At 48.0% G+C, this 22,523-nt stretch overlaps 1 protein-coding gene across 1 annotated transcript in view; it reads left to right on the top strand.

Moving 5' to 3' along the window:
- LOC138508995 (methanethiol oxidase-like) overlaps window positions 1–22,523 on the top strand; it is a 359,358-nt gene that overhangs the window by 300,418 nt on the left and 36,417 nt on the right. The window contains exon 8 of the mRNA XM_069625449.1: window positions 7,283–7,401. Coding sequence (XP_069481550.1) covers window positions 7,283–7,401 — 119 coding nt within the window. The remainder of the gene's footprint in view (window positions 1–7,282; window positions 7,402–22,523) is intronic.

Here is a 22,523-nt window from a genome sequence, read left to right as displayed (position 1 = left end):
CACCATCTCACCATCTGGAGGAGGGGAGCATATGCCATACCCGATTGCACAGGAAGGAAAGACCCTGGGAAGGTCTGACCATAGACGAGGAGGAGTGTTGGGGCGGTGAACAGGGGGCTCGGCCGAGGGCTGTGAAGTGACAAGAGCTACAGTCACTGGTGAACTTGTTCCCCTCTTAACAAAGAGAGTATATTGGAGGTGAGGCAACAACCAGGTCTTCAGCGAGGAAAGGGACCGGGGTGAGGGAGCTACTGTCCAGGATCAACAGCAGTGCTAGGTGGCTTGGTACCTCTACAGGGTGAGGAGATCATCAGCCCACCATCCCCTACCTGAAAATGCCCCCGAAGAAAAAAGGTAGGTGGACTAAGAGCGGTCTGACGCAATCAGAGGCTCCAGGAACCCTCCCGACTCTGTGGCAGCACAGGGAGGAGTATGACGAGCGGGCAACTGCCCATGAGAAAAGTCGGAGCCCGGGCCCACAAGTAGAGGACAACCCGCCGGCCCCAGTGTCGCGTCGGGACCTCCAAGGAGAGATGCTGACCCTGAAAAACAATTTAGCCAAGACTTTTCAGGACCAAATCCAATTGCTCCGTTCAGACATCAGCCAGGTTCTGGCAGACATGAAGCAGGAGGTGGGGCAGCTAGGAGAGAGGAGAGACATCTTAGAAAAGGGACTGCAGGAAGTGGGCAAGGAGACCACAGAGAATAGTGAGGCATTTGAAAGACTGGATACCGCAACAAGGAATTTGGAGCTGAGATTGGAGGACTTGGAGAATAGGTCCAGGAGAGTCAACATTCGTGTGAAGTGGTTGTCGGAAACAATCCAGGACAAGGACCTGAAGAGCACATTGCAAAGCATCTTCGCGGGGGTTCTGCTGGAAGAACACTCACCGGAATCCGTTAAGCTAGATAAAGTTCACAGAGTGGCCCGTATCAACAAAGGAGTGAATGCGAGACCAAGAGATGTATTGGCGGTCTTTGCCAGGTATGCACAGAAGGAGGCAGTTCTGAGAGCAGCCCGGCCGAGAGAACCTTTAAGTCATGATGGCCATAGAATAGAGCTTTATCAAGATCTGGCCAGCAGTACTTTGGTGAAGTGACGACAAATGAACCCCATCTTGTCATTCCTCAGGGATAAGGGTATTAAGTATAAATGGACCTTCCTCTTCGGCCTCCTCTTTGAATGGCAGGGAGTACAAAAGAGGATAACTTCTCTGCAAGAAGCGGCAAACCTCCTGCAATTGGACTTGGATCAAGACGAACCAAGGGGAATCACTGGGAGCGGATCACGGCCAGAGACCAAGGGAGTGGGAATGGTCTACAGCGGAGAGAGAAAAGGAGGAAGAAACTTGCCTTGAAAGGCCCTCTTGAGAGGGCTGAGAGAGGAGAAAATTAGAGCGAAGTGGGAGCTACTGCCAACGGGTTGAGTTCCTGAAGACAAGAAATAGATTTAAAGGGGTGGTGGGTTCAGAAGCAGGTTTCAGGGCAGGGAGCGATAAGGAGCAAACATCTTGGGGTTGGTTAGGGAAGAGGTGATCCTGGAAGGGATGTGGGGAAGGGGGAAACCCCAGTTGGGAAAGGGGGAGGTGGGGGGGGAGTTGGGGACGAGGGGCGGGGGGGCACGGGCGATACTTTTCAGGGACCAAGAAGGGCGTTAACAGGGAGCAAAAAAGGGAAAGGGCGTAAGAAGTTTAGAAGGGTATGGCGGGTACCGGACAAAAGGGAGAAAGGACCCCAGAGACTTAGTCCAGCAAGTGGTTGATTACATTGGGCTTTGGGGAAAAAGAAATTGTCAATTCAAGTGGGTGACCCATAATGTGAGGGGGCTCAACTCTCCCCTAAGTAGGAAAAAACTGAAGAGGTTTACAAGGAAGGAGGGGCCGGATATGTTGGGCCTGGAGGAAACACATTTACTGCAAAAGGATCAAAAGACACTGAGGCTCAGGGGCTTTGACCAAATGTTTCAGGCCTCAGCAAGAACAAAAATAGCAGGGGTGGCCCTGGTGTTTAAAAACTCAGTGCATTTCAGGGACAAGTGTATAGGATGCAGATACATTATTATACATTATTGTGCGGGGCATGTGTTTAGATACTGTATGTACAATTGCGGTTATATATGCCCCAAATACGGTTCAGGAAATATTTCTGAGCCGGTTCCTCGAAATCTTAGGGGACACAGCCAAGGGCCTTGTGGTCTTAATGGGAGACTTAAATTTAGCTTGGGACGGGACGCGGGATAGATCCGGGAAGAGCGCAACGGGTATAGAGAGAACGGTTTCGGCTGGATAACGGGACAGTATGGTGGGGTTGGGTCTGAGGGACATATGGTGGGAATGAAGGGGGGACGAGGTGCGGTACACGTTCCTCTCGAGTGTACATGGTACTCAATCAGGATAGATATTTGGGTGTCGGCGTCCCTTTTTGGACAAGTAAAGGAGGTAATAGTAGGCCCCCTAGGCATAGCAGATCATAACATTTTCACTATGCATTTGGACCTAGGGGAGAGGAGGAGAGGGATTTGGAGATGGAAGTACCCAGCGACCCTCATGATAGACCCGGTGCTTAGGGAGGAAGTACAGGGGAAAATGAATACATTCATGGAAGAAAATAAAAGGGGTGATACACCTGAGGATATAAGATGGGATGCATTTAAAGCCAAAATTAGGGGCGAACTCATAGCAGCCAAGGCCAATCGAGAAAAGCAATTGGGGGAGCTTGAGAGACAATTGGAGGGTGAAGTGAAAACCACGCGACAGAAAGCAGAAGCAAAGCCAAATAGGGCCTCCCTACGGGAATACAGGAGGGCTGAGGGGCAGCTCCGAATCCTCCGAACTAAAAAAGCGGAAGGAGATCTACTGTCAATGCGGCAAAAATTCTACACAAAGGCGTACAAATCGGACGCCCTCTTGGCTCGTCTCCTAAGAGGGGAGGCAGCAAAAAATGTGATAGGGGCACTTAGGTCGGAGGCGGGAGAGAGGGTAACGGGTAATGAGGAGATCCGGGAACACCTAGCAGCTTTTTATGAGAAACTCTATACATCACAGCTCCCTACGGCTCAACCCCAGGAGGAGTTCCTGGGGAAAGTTACCTTAGAATTAGTGAGGACTCCCAAGAAGTTCTTGGCCATGAGATAACGGAGGATGAGGTAAGACAAGTGATATCAAATCTCCCTTCGGGAAAGGCCCCGGGCCCGGATGGGTACACAGCAGCGTTTTACAAAACGTTTGCTGGTTTTCTTACACTGCATTTGACCCATTTATTTAATACGTTTAAACTCACCAGACGTATGACCCCTTCTATTGAGGAGGCTAAAATGACCTTGATTCTAAAACCTAACAAGGACCCATTGGAACGGTCATCCTACAGGCCGATTGCATTGATAAACATCGATGCTAAAATCTATACAAAGGCCAACAGATTTGTAGGTCTGCTCCCAGAATTAATTCATCGAGACCAGTCTGGGTTCATCTGGGGGAGGCAGACAGCAGACATCTTGAGGCGAGTGGTGCACCTGGTGGAAAAAACGCAGAAAACGAACATTCCCACTTTCTTGCTATCTTTGGATGCCGAGAAGTCCTTTGACCGTGTGGAGTGGTCGTATCTGTTTCACACCATCGAGGGGATGGGGTTGGGAGGTGACTTCCTAAAAATGGTGAAAGCTAATTACCGGGAACTGAAAACTCAGATTTGGGTGAATGGGTCTTTCTCACGCTCCTTTAGATTGAATAGGGGCACAAAACAAGGCTGCCCTCTTCCCCCGCTGTTTTATGCTATATACTTAGAGCCACTTCTGCAGCGGTTACGGGACGAGGATGGAGTTCAGGGCATCCCATTTGGGGGAAAGCAGCACAAGATTACGGCCTTTGCCGATGACATGCTGCTCTCGGTGATCAACCAAGTACAATCCATTGATGCCAGCAAGAAGGTCCTCGGGCCTGCGTGTCAACGTGGGAAAATCAGAGCTCTTGGGCCTATCCCTAGGCAAGGAGATAAGCAATAGGCTGAAAACTGAGACCCCATTTGTTTGGTCCCCAGGGGGAATCAGATATCTAGGAATTCGGATCACTCCCATACTCAAGGGATGGTACGTGGCGAACAATCTCCCACTGTTGTAAGGGATCAAAAAGGACCTTCGGAAATGGCGGTCCATACCCATATCTTGGCTTGGGCGTATAGGCGCATTTAAAATGGTCACACTGCCACGTTTGCTTTACCTCTTCCAAGCCATCCCGTAGGCGGCCCCGGAGATATTTTTCAGGGAGATCCAATCCCTGACGTAGGAGTTTATATGGGAAGGAAAATGGGCCAGACTCAGCAGACGCCTGTTAGAGGCGTCCAGGACGGAGTTAGCCCTTCCAAACATCAGACTATACTGTGAAGCAACACAGCTGCAGGTTATTAGGGAGTGGCTGCGCGATGGAGAGGGGCAATTATGGGTTGGAATGGACAGGGCGGTGACTAAATACAATTTAGGGGCGGTATTAAGGTTGAGGAAAGACCTTAGGCCGAAACACATGTATGAAAGCTCCATCACCAGTTTAATGGCTAACAACTGGGACAGACTGTCTAAAATGAAAGGAATTACATCCTTCCCGTCCCCCTTTACACCGATCTTAAACAACGCTGACTTTACCCCTGGGACCGAAAAAGGAGCATTCACAAAGTGGGAGAAGGGGGGCGGCAGAAGGTTTCGGGACATGTTCCAAAAGGGTGATATCCTGTCATTTAGAGAATGCAAGGAAGCCTTTGGAGTCGGAGAAGGGGAAAGGTTTAGGTATTCCCAGATACGCCATTGGCTGCTGCATCCGCCAAATAAAAGAGCAGCCACTAGAGAGACCACCTCCTTTGAGAAATGTTACTTGCAAATGACATGGCCAAGGGCCTTATTGGCAACCTATATAGAGTTCTAGAGGAGCCTGCCCCCTATAAGCGCTGGTCCTTCATGGCAAAGTGGGAGCAGGTACTAGGGAGGGCCTTGGAAATGGAGGAATGATCTAGTCTGTGGAGGAGAATCCCCAAGCTGACTAGGGCATCACAAACACAGGAAGCCTGGTATAAAATAATATATGGGTGGCATTACACGCCGGCAATTCTGCACAGGATGTACCCAGAGTTATCAGGGGAGTGTTGGAGAGGGTGTGGGCAAGAGGGAACAGCCGAACATATTTGGTGGAGGTGTCCAAAAATTGTTTCATTCTGGGAGGAAATTCAGAGGGGGCAAGATCAGGCATTCGGGGAGGAAGGGAGCAGATCTACAGGTGTTATTGGGCCTGCAGGCCGGTGAGACAATAGGTGAACCGCATAGCAGAGAAAGAGCAAGAGTGATACTGACACTTGCAGCTATGACGCTAATTGCTCAGAGATGGAGGAGTATTAATGTCCCGACCTTTCATGCCTGGCTGCGAAATGGAGTGGACGACCTATGCAATGAATGAGGAATTGTCGAAATTTGCTGGGTATTGGGGAGAGACGCTGGACTTCCTGAGGGGCAACTTTAGGATAATCTGGTACCCCCAATGCCTTAAGATCCTGGACCTACAGTAAGGCCAACAAACTTGCCTGGAAGGGGCCTGGAAAGAAGGGGAAAATCGCTGAGGGGGGGAGAGGATTAGGGGATTGGTTGTTTTTCTCTTTTTCTATGTTCATGTTAAAACATAATAAAGAGATGTTTTTTTAAAAAAAAGGAGTTTGGCCAAGTTGTTGGATGCCGCAGAGACGCAGGCTTGGATGTGGGCTCTCTTCTTGGTGCGGACAGAGAGCCGGTATTGCCTTTGGAGCAGGCGGCAGGCCAGTTTGTCAGAGGATGTATCGGAAGCATGCCATTTCCTCTGAGGAAAACTTGCGTTTAAGGGTGACGAGGTCAGAGTCGTACCAAGACTTGCAGTTGGCTTTGGGCTTCAAGCGGATCCTCATGACATGGGCAAGAACATCGAGAGCATCAGCAATAGCAGAGTGGAGCATGGAAAGGGCAGTGTCAGGGTGCGAGTCAGCCAAAAGGGGGTGGGGGAGGTGAGAAAGTGGCAGTGAAAGCCTCAACTGACACACACTTCATGGGTCAGATAAGATAACCGAGAAGGTAGTTGGAGTTGGCTCGGCCTGAGGCGTAGAGAGGGTGAGCTGGCAGGAAAGGAGAAGAGATCAGAACATCCAAAGTGTGCCCTGCAGAGTGAGTCAGGCCAGAGGGCAGAATAGAGAGTTAGAGAGAGTCGCAGAGGTCGCGAAAGAGTCCAGAGGAAGGACAGGAAGCATCCAGGTGGATGTTAGTATGGGGATCAAACGAATAATCTCTTTAATGGAAGGTTCCATGTGGAATATAAGGCTAAGCTGCAAGATAAAAAGGAAGCAGAGCAAACTATATCATTTCATTCGGAGCACGGGGCGGCACCTACGCACCTGCAATGCTTGGAAGCCCCTTCAAAGATTTAAAAAGTAAAAAAAAAGTCATACTATTCGCTCCCAAAAGCAAACCTGAATCACCTGAAAATTCAGAAGGTTTTTTCTTTCCTCTGAATATTCACCAATCAGTCTTGGGTGGGAGGGTTCATTGACTGACTCATAGATCAGTCCAGGTCACTGTGGCACGGTCCTGGCATCTCCTTTTTAAAAACTTTGTAATCTGGTATGTTAATCTAATCTGTTCAATTAAAGTCAGAAAGTAACAGGACGTCAAATGAAAAACAGGGGCAAATATGGTGCAGGGCTTTCTAGATCAGAAGTTGTGGTGAAGATCCCTCAACGCAGAACTGCAGTGAATCCCCTGGCACTTGGTTTAATTTGATTTTACTATACTTGGTAGGGCAGATTAAATACAAACCGCCCAAATGTGAAATGGGAAATTTCAACTCGAAAAATTAGAAGGTCCCCTGCCTATTACATGCTTACTCCTCCCTCAGGCTGGGGATGCAAGAAGTAAAACGGGGGTGCAGCTACAAAAGATAACTGGACCTCTCTGTTATGGCTAAAGCAGCCGCATTGGTCCAGTTAGTCATGCATGCCTATAGCAGAGGCAGTGGAAAAACGAGGGTTGCAGGCACCAGAATGAGCCACAAGAAATTATTAAAAGCCCACAATGATGGCAAGCAGCATAGACTATCACCAAGGGAGTCAGAGTGGTGAAGGTTGACTCTGCGCCAGGACTAACAACATTTACAGGAAGAGACACTTTCCTGTCGCACTGCCTTGTGGTTGGCCCACAGGTCAATCAGCGCTTCACATTCTAGGGAGAAGGCTGGCCGCCTGATATCCTGCCTTTCCCGGCATGTATATGCGTTTTTTGTTTCAGGGGAAGAGGATCCAGGGTGGACCCCAGACGATCCGGCTCAGCTTGGATGGGAAGAGGCTGTATGTGACCACCTCGCTGTACAGCGCCTGGGACAAGCAGTTCTACCCGCACCTGATCCAGTAAGAGCCCACCTCTGTCTTACTTTCATATCACTAACTACCCTGTCATTAAATGTACCTGTAAAATCTGAAATCCAAGATGGAGTCTACAATTTTGACATAATTAGCATTCAAACACAATGAATCAAGAGGATGCAGCAAACTTTCTGAAAGCCTTCGGGAACACATATCTTTGTTTCACAACAATTCAGCTTATTTTGTAAATTATTCGTAGCATTGGCATTTTCTAGAGTGCACATTCCAAAGTTACATCATGCTATCTTTGGGATGGGAATGCGTATATCCCACCCCACTAGGTGCTTAAGGGGTGGCAAATCCCTTATAAAATAGTGTAAATAGTGTAAAATTATAAAATAGTGTAGTGTACAAGGGGGGAGAGAATTACACTATGAAACCCGGTGAAGATATAATATAGCGCGAACTGCAGATGCACATAGAAGGCATATAGAAAGAAACACAATTTTGTAACTAGGCAGAGACACAGGCTTGCATGGCCGCGCTGCCAGTGGCGGCTGCTTCTATTGGGCGGGGGGGGCACCGCCCCCCACAGAGAGAAGAAGAGAAAAGAAGAGAAGAGACAGAGTCTCTCTCTTTCTCTTCGCTCTTTCTCTAAAGAGTTTGAGTAGTTATTTAAATTAATTAGATCTGTGCATTAAAGAGGCTGGCGGGGTGCTGGAGGGGTGGCCCTGCACTCTTGGTATTCGGCGTAAACAGCGTACCAGAGTGTCCTCCTCCTAAGCTGTATATGGGCCATGAGCATAGCAACAGAATTGTCATTGGCTGTTTGCCAGCCAATGACAATCCGTGTCTGGTGTGTGGGTGGAGTCGGGTCATGGGCACACCGTGCCTTGCCTTCTCGTTCTTTCTGGGCCCGTGGTGTGTGGTCGACTCGTGGACACTTCTCGCAACCAGCTCCTGCCTGCAAGTGCCAACCCAAGTTACAAGGCTGAGGCCCATCACAGACCAGAGTACGTGCTGCCTCGGCACGGCTGGCTGCTGCCTGCCCTCCTGCTCCCTGAGCTCCCCAGCAGCCCAGTGATTAACATATAGGTAAGTATTTGCAAAGTAATTTAAATTAATGTATTTGTGTTTGTAATAATCGCTGCTTCAATCCTGCTGCAGCCCGCACAATGGGGTCGTGTGGACCGACTTGCCGCAGCGTGTGTTGTCATGATCATGGACTTGTGTTCAGGCGGCGGCCTACTAAGGCCCGGCGTTCAGCCTTCACTAGTATTACAAATTCTAGCGAAACCCGAGCGGCAGGCAACGGTTACGGATGAAATGATACGGATAATTCCTGCCTGCCAATACATGCTACGGCCCGCACAATGGTCGTAGACTTGCCTGCGGGCTGCAGCGCGTGTTCATGGACTTGTGCTGCGGCCTGCGGCACGTGACATCACGTGTTCAGGCCTACTACGGCCTGCCGCTCAGCCTTCACTAGGATTCCAATCCTGGTGAATGCCGAGCGGCACGCAACGGTTACGGATGAAATGAATACTGATTCAATTATTCCTGCCTGCCAACACGCTGTGGCCGGCTGCCCGCACAATGGTCGTGGACTTGCATGCGGGCCGCTGCACGTGTTCATGGACTTGTGGGCTGCAGCACGTCTCTCCACTGGCTAGACAGCCCATAACAGTGCTGCTAACAGTGGTATAATAGTGGTATAAGCTGATTCCAGAAGACCTGTGAGTAGTGTGTCAACACTGAGTGGTCAAACCCTTCAACGGTACACTGGCATATGTGTTTGGTGAGGAATGGCAACGTTTGCTAAAGTTGAGCGATGTGGAGTGATGCAATTTTTCTGATGTGCATTCTTATACCTTGAACTCAGACGTCATTGGGTTTAGTTGCATGTAAGCACTCAACATTAATGTGTGGACGTGATAACTTGAAGAACATGAAAGTAGGAGGCAGACGCGGGCTGCTGATTTTGGGGCAGTGCTTCTGTTGAAGTACAGGGGGTTGCGTCTGTTGATTTCTGGATGCTGGTGTCATTGTATTGCACTCTGAGTTTGTACATCATGCTGAGTGTCCTTTAATGCAGGGATGTAGAGCCAGTGTGCGCACTCCAGATTCTGGGCCGCGTGGCCATTGTGTTGCGTGCATGATGTTGCGCTGCTGTAAGGTGTCCAGTTGTTAGTGGCTTGCGTGCCTGTTTTGTGCAGGACTGCCGGAAGGTAATTGTTGTCGCGAATCTTGGACAGAACTGTGGGTCTATGCACCTGGGTTATGTATTCACTGGCCCGTTTGGAATTGCTAATAAACCCAGCTACATCAATGAGCGCATCGCCCCTGCATTGCTTGCAGGAGATCCTGCGCGCATGAAACAATCCATGGCAGTTCTATTCTCTCAAGAAGCACATTAATGTAGATCACCTGATTAAAATGTGCTCGACTCTGGTTAGCTCGCAGAGAGAACCTTTGGGTCAAAAGACAGAAGTCGGAGGTGCTGTTGTGAATGGTGTATGTTTTGAACCCATGAACCCTTGCCGTAAGAAACCTCAGAGCGTTGTCGGAGCGTTCTTTTGAAATCGTTCTTTTACATTTTTATTTAAATCCCACCTTAGTGAGAGGATGAAGACATATGAATTCCAGTAACAGCATGACAAACATATGTTTCCATCATTACTGACTATATAATAAATTTCATTATGCATGCACCATAGTAGCAGCTATTCTCAATACAAGCTGCTGTAAAATACACCATCACACTTGCACACGTAAGAATAATGTACCACCATTAGTATGTAAAACCTAATGCTTTTTGTCATATTTCAGTGGGTTTTTTGGACAGTGAATTGCACATTTTGGAGGCCATTTTTCAAAAGGTTTCGCTGGGGAGAATCCCCCGCACCCCTCTTGGGTGGTGTAGGCTTGCACGCTGTGCAAGCTCGCTCAAAAATTGCCCCGGGGAAATGTACGCCCCACCAGGTTTCAAACTCACCAGCCGCCTCTGCGCGCTGCACCAGTCCAGCTCCATGGAAAGATTTGACTAGGCCCAAAATTATTAAGGCAGAATGAGTCTGCACCACCAGTTCTCACGGAATTTCACTTCCCTCTTGTCCCTTCATTGTTGCAAACATTTAGTATCAATGGGAGGAATGCGCTCTGCAAGGCTGTGAGACAATTCCAGGCTCCTCGTCGTGCCCATTCATCACACCCAAGCTGCCAGCAGGCCTCCATCTCTGACTCAGCCAACCCAGAGCCAGAGCCCACACCACTGACCAGACCCCCACACTCCTGCATTCCATGATAGCAAGTGACCCCCCCAGCCCCTACCATAAACCAAGCGACCATAATGGATCTGAGCATGCGAGACTGTTTCACCCCTAAGCATAAAACACACCCTTTGTAACATGAGGTACAGGGAGGGATACATAATAGATCAAAACAAGGGTGGATGCCTTGAGTGTGAGTGGTGCGATATCAACAAAGTCCAGAATTTGCGGGTCAGTATGACTGTATTTCTTCCTCCCTGTTGTATGCCACAGTGATGTAGTAGTAGGCTTAGCATGCTAGCATAGTTTTTACAATGTAACGTATGAGAGATATGACCTTCACTCCATGGAGAGATGAGCCCAGCTGACCCACGTGGAGCCTGACAGACGGTGAAGAAACCAACCAATTGTAGCCTGGCACCCCATATGGGATCATTTATACTGTCTTTCCAATGAACTGTTTGAGTTTAGACCCTATATGTGATGTCAGCTATGATGCTGGGGCCTCTCAAACAGGACCAACAAGTATTCTGGAGTCAGAACGTTCTCGAGCACCAGAGTCCTTTGCTGATATTTTGTATTTTGTACAATTAAACCTTGTTATCCTTGCAAGCTATTTCCTGGCTTATTTCCCTAGCGGGTTGTATTCACTCTGGAATGTGCATAAACAGGGACTTGCCTTCATTTGGTGACCCTGGCGGGGTGATTCCCATCGCTCCTGTACCTGCAGAGGTATCCAGGCGGCCTCTCCGGAAGAGCCGTGCCCACCTACAGCGGCCACCCCCAAAATGTGTATGCTGAGTGGCCTTGTGGGAGCCGTCTTTGCAGAATCCCACCTGCTCTTTGGAGCAGGGTGCGGCCCCAAGGAGTGGTACAGGCTGGTTGTGGAACTCTGTGAACGGAGGCATTCAGGAGAACGTGAGCACGCCAGTATAGCATGCAGGGGATAACAAAGTAGGGTTGGGTATATGGAGCAGTGTGAATACGCAGTGACTGAAATTGAGAGTGTGATATGTTTATGGATTGTGTTGATTTTTTGGCCTTTTTATGAACTTTTTAAGGATATTGGGAAAAAGGAACCGGAATAAGGGAGCCCACCCGAGTAAGGGGGGAGGGTGGCACCACATGCACTGTCTCGACCAGTGCGGGGAAAATATATTAGAGAAATATAGGAGCTCCATATAATTAGAGAGCTCGGGAATAGTAGTGGTTGTTGTTTTAGTTTGTTTTGTTGGTGTATTTTAAGGTGTAAGGAGGAGACCCATGAGGGGCGTAAATGAAGTGTGTGGGCGCATCAGGAAAGTGTACAGTGAGTGCCTGAAGAAGCTCTATTGGGGGGATAGCATGTGAGGGAAATTGAACTGATGATTGTTCTGTTAATTCAGTGACAGTATTGACATGCATCGAAGACAAGACTGAAATGCATATGCTTTAAATGATGAACAAATTGCTTTATTAACTTTGACACAGTATCAAAGACGTAACCTCACTACAAGACACAAATATGGTGGTAGACACACCCTTAGACCATATATGTAAGGCCCTGTCCTTGTATTGTGAAGAAATATCACAATCAATGGGTAACTGAGACTAAAGGGGGGGGATGCCAAACTCTTGGCCAGAGTATGGGTCTTTTGACAGATGTGCATTGAAACACATGTCCACCTTCCTGACAGCAAAGTATAAGGGGAGACTGTTACACAATAGGAGGGAAGTATTGAACCTCTGGAAGATGTTTGAAAAAACAGATGATCAGAAAGAAGAGGGGGAGTCACATGACAGTAACAGAGAGACAGGGACAGGGGAGGATGGAAAGAATGCGGAGACGAAAAAGGAGATATATCCATTAGCAACCCACCCAGCGGAGGGGTACTCAAACCCAACATATGTGTCAGCAGGCACGATGATAGCAACACCAGGCACAGCCCCACCGCCGCCATATGTCTCACTTCAGGAGGTTACTGCCCGCACCAGAGTGACCACAAGAGACTTCGAGATAGCACTGGCATCAGCACGCACGGAATTAGCAAGGTTACAAGCAGCATGAAATATCACCAGGGTAACAAATACACCGATGCCACCCACAGGGGCACCCCCATAACCACCCGGGGATGAGTGGAAGTCAGGTGACTTCCTAGTCAGAATAAACAGTGCACCTATAAAAACTGTTCATGTAGAGCGTAACAGAGAGACAGACAACCTGGGTTATGAGAATGTGGGGTCCCGAAGAGGGGATGAGGAATATTGGAGTGATTTTGATGAGACTGAAGAAGAGGGGGAGTAAGTCGCCAAACAGACACCCCAGGCTACACCAAGGATAGAAAGTTTATGGGGCAGAAGGTTGAGGGAGAGGTTTGGATGGTTAGCTTTAGCACGGAAAAAGGGAAGTGCAACTAAAGGCGGGAAAGGAAAAATTCAAAAATGCAGATGCCACTGATCCACAAGGGTGCAGGACGGCCTCACTATGTAGCCTGGCATGGACAGAATAACCTCCTTAAGGTGCTCCCCCAACTCACAGCAGGACGGGGAAGTGGATTTATGCATTCAAAAAGAATACAGCAGGGGTGCCCTTAGCAATAGGGGATATCAAAAGTTTGTTGGTAGTCGCAGTTGGAGACCAAGCAGAGAATGTGTGGATTAAAGCAGGATACCCGGAAGTAACGTTGAGTAATGATGCCCATGATGGAGCATCATTTAACACGATTAGAGCACAAGATCAGATGCGTTGCAGCAAATCTTTCCAGACACCCCAGATTTACAATCGATCATGCAGTGCACAATGGGAGATGAGGAAGATGCTGCAAAGTACATTCTCAGGGTTCAAGAGATGTGGAGAGCAGAAACAGGCAGCACCTGCGATCAGTCAACATCACTTTTCTATTTCATACTAAAAAGAGGCCTACCCAAAGAGGTACAGAAGGCGCTCGACAAGATAGCCGAGGTGGAAGCTAAGCGTGGGCCGAAATTCAAAGTATTATAGTTCACCACTGTAGGAGAATCAAGGAGCGAGACAAGGAAACAGTTCAGAGGAGACAGGCTGAGGAAGCGAAACTGGTTCAAAATAAACTAGTGAAAGTGGCTGCTGTAACAACATGGCCAGCGCCAGAGCCGACGGAAGAGGGATTGCATATCTCTAATGCGGCACACACAAGAATAGCAGCAGTTTGGGCTGAAGGAGGACATGGGCAGTGGGGAGAAACCCAGCAATTTTCGGGACCACAGTGGCAGGGAGAACAGCAACGAGGTTGAGGTGGGTTCTGAGGGCCTAGAGGAGGGGGGTTTGGAGGTCTGGAACCGAGAGGGGGACGAGGGCAGTGCTGGACATGCGGCAGATGGGGGCATTTTCTGAGCAAGTGTTGAAGCAGGCAGGGAGGGAGTTACAACTACAACAAGCAGAATTATGACTGTCCCCATCCAGGTAGCCCACAATGGCCACCTCCCAAAATGACTTCGATATCATGAGATTCACCAGGTTTATACACAGTTACCCCACAGATATCCGGCCCCTGCCACCCACAACACCAGCAGCAGGCAATTCAGCCTTACCAGCCCCACCCTAAACCACAGTCACAGAGAATAGAAACGGTTTTGTTACTGCACCTAATGGCACAGTGGCCACATTTCAAGGTGCTACATTAGTGGGGGGAAACACTTTATCATTCCCGGGGACGAACACATACCCTCACTAGGACAGCCAACAGAGAGACTTGCATATCCAATCCTGTCAATGACCCCAAATCCAGAAGAGGAACTGTTGGTAGGGGCAGAGATAGGGAACAAACAATTAATCTTTATGGACTCGGGAGCGGTTGGGCATCAGTGAAGGTAACTTCCCTCTATCAGGAAAGACTCTCGACACGCAGGGATTCTTTGGGGCTGTTTAACGGTTCAATAAACAATAGATCTAGACATCAAAGTGGGAGGTAGGTCGCAAGGGCCCCCCTCCTATACTCTGAGAGCTCTGCTGTCAACTTGCTCGGTAGAGATCTGCTAAGTAAGCTGAACATGACTTCTCATTTACAGACGGAGGTATCGTCTGCACCACACCTGGCATGTGTTCACTAAGATCAATGCTCGTGATACATGCTTTGTGATGTCACTAGCTCCTCTTTTCAATCTCTCTCATATTCCTTTGGGGAGTTCCACCCTCAGATTGTCATCTCTACAGGAATACATCTGGTATGGTTTTCTTAGTTGGTACCTTCTTTCGAATATTTTCCATGGTATGGCCACAACTTCTGGTGTCAAGCATGGCACAATCTCAGGCTACAAACATATCAGAATTCGGGGGACGGGACTTCCTGCAGAGGCATTCAGCTGCTCCTCTACAGTACAGCAGGAAGTACCAATGATAGATGCACAATGCCTAATTCATCTTGCGCTATGTAGGATCAGAGGCACGTTCCAGGCACGCAACGTCCACCTAGAACTTATTAATCCGGACGCCCAGAAATGCAAATCGAGTTAAACCAACCCCAACTGTTTGAAAGAACCCTACCTGGTGATCGCGGGGGTGAATACACTAACAACAAGTGGCAAGAAACAACCCTCCCATGCAAAGCTGAAGGTCTTTTAGGATTGCCCTAAAAGATTGTGGCACTTGTAGAACAGACATGCGGACAAGCATGGACAAAGCACATTACCAAATTGACCTGGATTGCAGCCATAGAAAAGCCAGTAAAAGTACACCAAGAAAAGACTTATGAACTATGTTTTTACAGTGAAGGAACTGTTTCTGTCGGTTCAAACGAACGGTGTAACAGAACTGTGATAATTCCAGACCTCAAGAAAGGCACTGCAGCGCTGATGGACTACTACTGGGTGTGTGGCCAACAAGTGTACTTGCACCTGCCGCCTTCTTGGAGGGGCTATTGTTCGCTAGCTATCCTACACTAAGCCCTGTTAGTAGTCCCAGAAGAACACCTCAGAGGGGGGCCCGTGCCTGCTGACGAACGAAGCACCTATAGTGCCCCCAGAAATCGAAGCACAGCACACAATGCCACCACCAAACCTTCGCATCCTTCCTGAGAAAGAACCATATAACCAACTGCGAAGAAGGAAAAGATAATTGAATTACATATCGATAGACTCATCCGAACTGCTCACGCAAATAGCTAATTAATACAAGCTCTATAATTCTGCAGAGACATTTTTTGCATCTCCAATACCGAGCATTCAAACGTGAGCCAATGCAAAATGGCTGCAAAATGTGAGGTGGGAGCTGATCCAGTTGGCTAACGACACTGAACAAGGGTTCAACATCATAAGAGTGGACCTGATGGCCCTTAGACTAATGACAATGCAGAATAGGTATGTGCTGTATCTACTGACAGCCATGAAAGGAGGTGTTTGCAAAAAGATCGGGAGTTCATGTTGCACATTCGTACCTTCCGAAGATGCTGAAAATGGGACATTATCACACGCTATTGCAGCAGTGTGTGAACTAGGGGTGAAGATGAAAAAGGAAGCTGTCATTCAAGAAGAAGATTGGTTATCCCTGACCTTCAGCGTGGCCCCATCATGGCTTGGAACATTCATGAAAGTGCTGGTGCCCATCATTGTGTTTGTCTTGGTGGTCTTATGCACTTGCCAACTTGGTGTCCGGTTTTGTGCCGAAGCAGTGCCTTACAGCCCAATGATGATGGTTTCTATTGGCAGTCCTAAAGTACCTTGTGATAGAGAAGAAATAGAAGTACAAACTGACCATCCCGTTCTCCACATGGTCCAAATTCCTGTTGAAGATATAGTTGACCAATTATGCCACACAACCATTGTTCCTCCCCCCAACCCTGAAAATTACAAAGAAGTATGGGTTGTCTTGGCTGGGGATGGGGGTTGCATTTACATGACGTGTACACCTGAGGAGTATGTGCGATCAGGAAAAAGTTTGATACATGTATGTAGGGCCTGAATGCCAAGAAAGGGAACACCCGCAAATGAGGAAGCAGTAAGGTAAGTAAACAAGTGCAAATATGAAGGAGGAGAATCTGTTACTGTAGAAGTAACAAAAGGGGGAATGTTGGAATAGAAATGAGTTTATCCCACCCCCCTAGGCACTTTAAGGGGAGGCAAATCCCCTATGAAATAGTATAGTGTACAAGGGGGGGAGAACCACACTATGAAGCCCGCTTCAGATATAATATAGTGCGAACAGCAGATGCATAATCTTAGAAGGTACATAGAAAGAAATGCTGTTTTGTAATTATGGCAGAGACACAGGCTTGCATGGCTGTACTGCACCATTCGAGCTCCATGGAAAGATTTGACTAGGCCCAAAATCATTAAGCCAGAATTAGTCTGCACCACCAGTAATCACGGAAGTTCACTTCCCTCTTGTCCCATTATTGTTGTAAACATTTAATATCATTGGGATGAATGAACTCTGCAAGGCCATGAGAAAACTGCAGGCTCCTCGTTGTGCCCATTCATCACACCCAAGCTGCCAGCAGGCCTCTGACCCCCACCTAGCCAACCCAGAGCCAGCGCCCATACCACTGACCGACTCCCACACACTTGCATTCCATGACAGCGAGCGACCCCCTCCCCCCAGCCCCTAGCATAAACTAAGCGGCCATAAAACATTTATGTATGCGTGACTGTTTCACCCTCAGCATAAAACACACCATTTGTAACACGAGGTACAGAGAGGGATAAATTATAGATAAATCAGTGAGTCATTTTAGCAACTCAGATATGTTGAGAACACAGTCTCACAAATTTTTAAATGATTAATTGTGATTGCCATCCAGATAATTTATATAACACTAACATATGCAGAGCAATATCTGTACAGGCCTGATGAAAACCAATTTGTGATTTTTACAGATTGGAAAATTGAAATGAGGAATCAATTATAGAAAAACAGAAAATTAAATTGTTTCTTTTGATAATTTCTCAGTAAATTGTATTGGATTAATTTATACTGACACTTTTTACACTCTGCGCTACATTTGTACAATGCAACTGCTATTTCTCATCAATTGATGTTTATGCGTTTTGTTATAGAAGAGTTGAAGGTTTCAGATTACATTTCTTTCTTCATGTGGAGCCCCCTTTCTTCCCAGTTCTTCATCCCCCTCTTATGCATGGTTAGTCTTCTTTCCATTTGAAGGACGAGACAATGGGGCTTATTGCGTGTTCGCCTATAAAACATCAGGAATTTGGGTCCGACAGTGTTACAGTTACCAGCATTGGGCAAATGCAAAAACCATTCAATTCTCACCCCCTCCACCCCACCCTGCCGGAAATAGTAATACCGGCTAGCAGTATTACTGCTATTAACAGCCAATGGGCCGGAAATACCGGCAAACTAATGCCAGCAATACCGTTTCTGCCACCATATCAGATGGTATTACCAACGCTGGAAATAGCGTCATTGCCGGAACAGGAAGCTCGGCAGTGGCCATTTAAAAAAAATCAATACACCCCGAATCACCCATTTCCTGCTGGCATCCGGTCCCATAATGGCACAGGAAAAAGGCTGAGCTAACTGCATTGGCAGATGCAGTGGTGGAGCATGCTGATGCCCTATTCGGCAGAAGGCACATAAATACCTCTTCCCAGACAAAGAAAGCCAAATATGCCAAAGTACAGACAAGGTTGACGGCAGTGGGAACTGTACCCCGTAGCGCCAAGGACAGTTGGAAGCACTGGGATGACCTAAAGGAGAGGTTCTGCGGCCTCATAGCTAGACACAGGAGGGAACGCGCCAGCACAGGAGGAGGCACGCTGGAACCCCTGCACCACACGCCCTGGGAGTGGACGGCCAGCTACATCCTCCACATGGAGGACATCAAGGGGATCGGGAGGCTGGAGCAGGGATCCATGGTGATGGCAGTTAGTACCTCTGACACCATGCACATGTGAGTGTAGTGTCCAAAAACATGCATCCCCCAGCAGAGATGTACAAAATGGGCACAGGAAATGTTCAATACATGGCAGTCATAGCAAATGGCCAGTGAGCACACAAACGTGCCAGGGAAGGTGGGTAAACGTAGCAATGCACATGCACTGTAGTTGAAATGTGCATGCCAACACATGGACACATGACAAGCACCCATGTGTGTCAAGATAGTCCATGTCAGAAAGTGAAGCTCCACCACTCCCACAACAAGCCACCTTGGAAGGCCAACAGGTAATGTGCACATGCAAGCACTGTGTACTCCCTCAGCAGGCACTACCACCACCTAGAAGTATCAGCACTCATTGGAGCGATACCACCCAAGCCAACCACAGGAAATGTGCATCTCTGGGACACACACAATGTCACATGCGTGTAATGCAAGCCTGCAGAAATGTCTGCTAGATGACTAACAGCATGTCATTCTATTCCCAACAGGAACACAGTCCACGGACAGTGACAAGGCCGGTCCCTCCACTGCAGGCACATCTGCCCCTAACCCAGCACAGGCCAGACCCCTTGCCATCAGGAGCAGACAGCAGGGCAGGGCTGCCAGCCCAGCACCTCCCCCACCACCACCTCGCCCTACCACTGCCGTGGACACACCAACAAGTCCTGAGGATCGCACAATCCCCATGGCAGCGCTCAGTGGCCCCTCCACTGGCCAGGCAGGTGACACGGCAGTCGCTAAAGCCGCTATGTCTCAGCCAGTACCTGTAATGGGACACAGTGCTGCCATTCCTCCTATGTCCAGAAGATGCCAGGCATTGGGCACGCCCTCCTCGCCATCATGGACAGTGCAGCCACTGCCCAACATGGCAGGGCCCATGTGGGCAAGGGGATGAGGTGGAGCCTGGGATCAGAGGTGCATCAGCCCTGCCTATCTACACATCGCACCACCTATTCTGGTGCCAAGTGTGTTGGCCATGAGCGCGCACCTGCATGCAATTGAGGAGGGGCAGGCCTCCATGGAGGATATGGCAGGCCAACAGCTGCAGAAGATGCGGGCCATGCATGAGTGTACGCACGGTTGCAGCCGCAGGATGGCCCTGTCACTCGGCCATGCCACCGCCGCCATGACTGCAATGGGACAGAGGGTGCAGGCGCCCACAGAGACTATATCCAGGTGTGGTCCCTTTGTTCATTGGCCTTTGGCGGGCTTCAGTGCTGAAGCCCTCCTTTGGCGCCCGAGTGTCTGGGGTGGTCAGGATGTGAGGCAGGTGCCCGGAACTCCCTGTGCTTAGTCTCCGAGGAGACCTGAATGCACTCTGGTGTGATTGGCTGGCTGACTGTCCAGCAAGGACAGCCACCCTGCTGGATGAGTGACAGCTAGGCTGGAATGAATGGGGGTAAACTGTTTAAAAGCAGGTCTCTGGGACTGGGAAAGCAGAGTCGACCACTGGAATGAAAGAACCGAAGACGAGCTGAAGGAAGAAGACTGCTGCAACTCCTGGTCCACCGGTGAAGCCCTGCTGCAGGTCCGAATTGCCTGAAACTCCATCGACAGAAAATCCCTTCACGGTTAACTTCTTCCCTTGAGTTTGGTGGGAACAACCAACTCACAAGCCACCTGGACACTGTCTCCATACTGGTCGAATTTTCTTCACAGTGCTTTTGAAAACCAGATAGCCAGTGAGAAGGAAACCAGTTTGTGGACTTTAAGGCACTCACACCTTAAACAAACGTTTTTCCAAGCTTGTGGCCTCTTCCCTGGGCAGTACAGGAACCTCCCAACGTCCTTCTTTTCCTCACGACTGAAGCTCAGGAACTGCGAGATCTGCAGGAACTGCCAGGAACAACTGCTCAGCTACAGCCTTTCTTCATTTAAAAGGTACTGTGCAAGTGAGGTCGGGAAATCCTTTCTGCCGCGGTGAAAGTTTGTGAAACTTTCCCAACTTTGAAGGGTTGTCCTTCCCTAAACCAACATAACTTTTCTTCTGGCAAATTATTTCTAAGAACAGTGGCAAAGACTTAACCGTTTACTATCAGAACTGTGCTATCCTATCCAAGGCACTGAATTATTGACTTTGGCCCAGGCCTATTGATTTGAATTGCCTCTAGGAAAGTAACTGTGTGTTGATTCTTATAACCTGTGTCTTTCTATCCCCTTTGAAAGTAACTGAAGTGCCATTTTGCTCCCTCTTCAGGGGAGCTTAACTTGTTTAGAAACTTATTGGTTTAGTATTGTAGTGTATTATAATGTGATTTTGAGCTGCTCTTGCTAGTGGAATGCTTTCAAACCAAATGTGTAAATAAATGTAATGTATATCCTTTTTTAACAAGAAACCTTGAGTAAGTGTTTGATTGAACCACTGTAATTGCAAGTCCTTTGTGTAACACCTTGAACTGCTCACTTCCCTCTTAAGAAAAGTCTGGCTGTACAACCACTGCTACCGCATAACTGTGTAGTACAGGCTTGTACCAAAGGGGAAATTGTATTTGCACCTGTAGTCTTAATTGTATGTAGTGTTTCCAAAGGGTACTGCATGTGATTCTGCCTTACACTGGTGGCAAGTGGTGAGGATAAAAGTATAGTTATTACACTTAGTGTGCTGCTATTTATCTTTGTTCAAATAACCTTCACAAGGCTAAACACCACTAGAGAAGCAATTGTTTTATCATGCCTGATATGGAAGCTACAGACAGGAGACCCTAGTCACCGTAACAGTTGATCAATTGAGAGAAATATGTAAAGCTAGGAGCCTCACTGTAAAAGGCAAAAAGGTTGAATTGATAGAAAAGTTGTTGGAATACCAAAGTCTGAGAAGTGGGTCTGATATACCTACTCCTGCAGCAAATGTGGAAAATAATGAGGAAGGTGATAATGTTTCAGAGTGCAACTCAAATGTTATTGATGAGTTAGATGAGACAGAAGAGTCTCAAAAAGTAGGCCCTATTTTACCTCTACCTGCTCAGAGGCTTCAACCTTTAACCACAGGGACCCCATCAGGTCCAACACTAAGTCCTGAATTTGTCTCTCTTGAGAAGATGAGATTGGAGTTTAATTTAAAATTTAAAAGGATTCAAATGCAAACTGAAAGCAAACATCAAGAACCTAACCTCAGAGAAATGGAGCTGAATCATGCACTTGAAATGAAAAAGTTGTCTTCTAGGTCTTCCAGTCCTGAGAGGCCTTGCATGCCCAAAGATGCAGTAAGTATGTATGAGGTTAAGCTTGATATTTTGGATTGGTTGGCTACTTTTGAATATAGAAAGTGGTGCAAGTGGTCTGTCGTGGTCATCCCTATTGGATTGTGCCAAGGATTTTTTCAGTGGCCACTAAGGATAGGAGGAGCTTGCTTGGAGACTAACTTGGAAGCAAGCATAAAACAATACTTTCAGCATGGAGCACGTGCAGTGTGGAAGTGGTGCCAGTGGTCTGTCGTGGTGCGTCGGGGACCGGTGGGTGCTGGTCGCTGAAAATACATAGGAGGTACAAAAGCCCTTTAATGACACTCTCCATGGTAAGTGCCAAGTGGTTTAAAATGAGCACAGAATAATATGATCGTAAAGACAAAGTGAAAGTAAACTCTTTCTTTTCTGCCTGGAATGCGAGAAGATCTCTCACATATCCTGCTAGACTAACGTATAAAAAGAAAGACAATGCTATAGTGGGGAACAAGGAGGCGGAGCAGCAAAACACAAAAAGTGTAACCCCATAACTCCCAGTTTGAATTATGGAGCTGTAAAAGAGCAGTAAAGAGCAGCATATTTGCTATGTGGCGGGAGACTGTTAGATGTTGTTTCCTTTGATCCCGCCGTCAATTAGGAAGACAATATACCAAAGCTGCTGGAAGACGGAAAACTCTGCAGAGCCGGAGCAACAAAATACTGAAGGAGATTAGCAAATTGTAAGGAGAATTTATGTGAATCGTAGACACAGCCTACCTGATACACCGGGAGACTGTCAGACTTTGGTCCTTTGATCTCGATGTTTTCAGGGGGCCGTGTTACTGGAGCTGTGCCGGTGCCACGTTACTCCGACACGCTGAATCGGT

This window comes from Ambystoma mexicanum, chromosome 1p (genome assembly GCF_040938575.1).
Source record: "Ambystoma mexicanum isolate Mex_15411 chromosome 1p, UKY_AmexF1_1, whole genome shotgun sequence".
NCBI lineage: Eukaryota > Metazoa > Chordata > Amphibia > Caudata > Ambystomatidae > Ambystoma > Ambystoma mexicanum.
The sequence above is the reverse complement of the archived record's forward strand: the minus strand, read 5'-3'. Positions and strand labels throughout refer to the sequence as shown.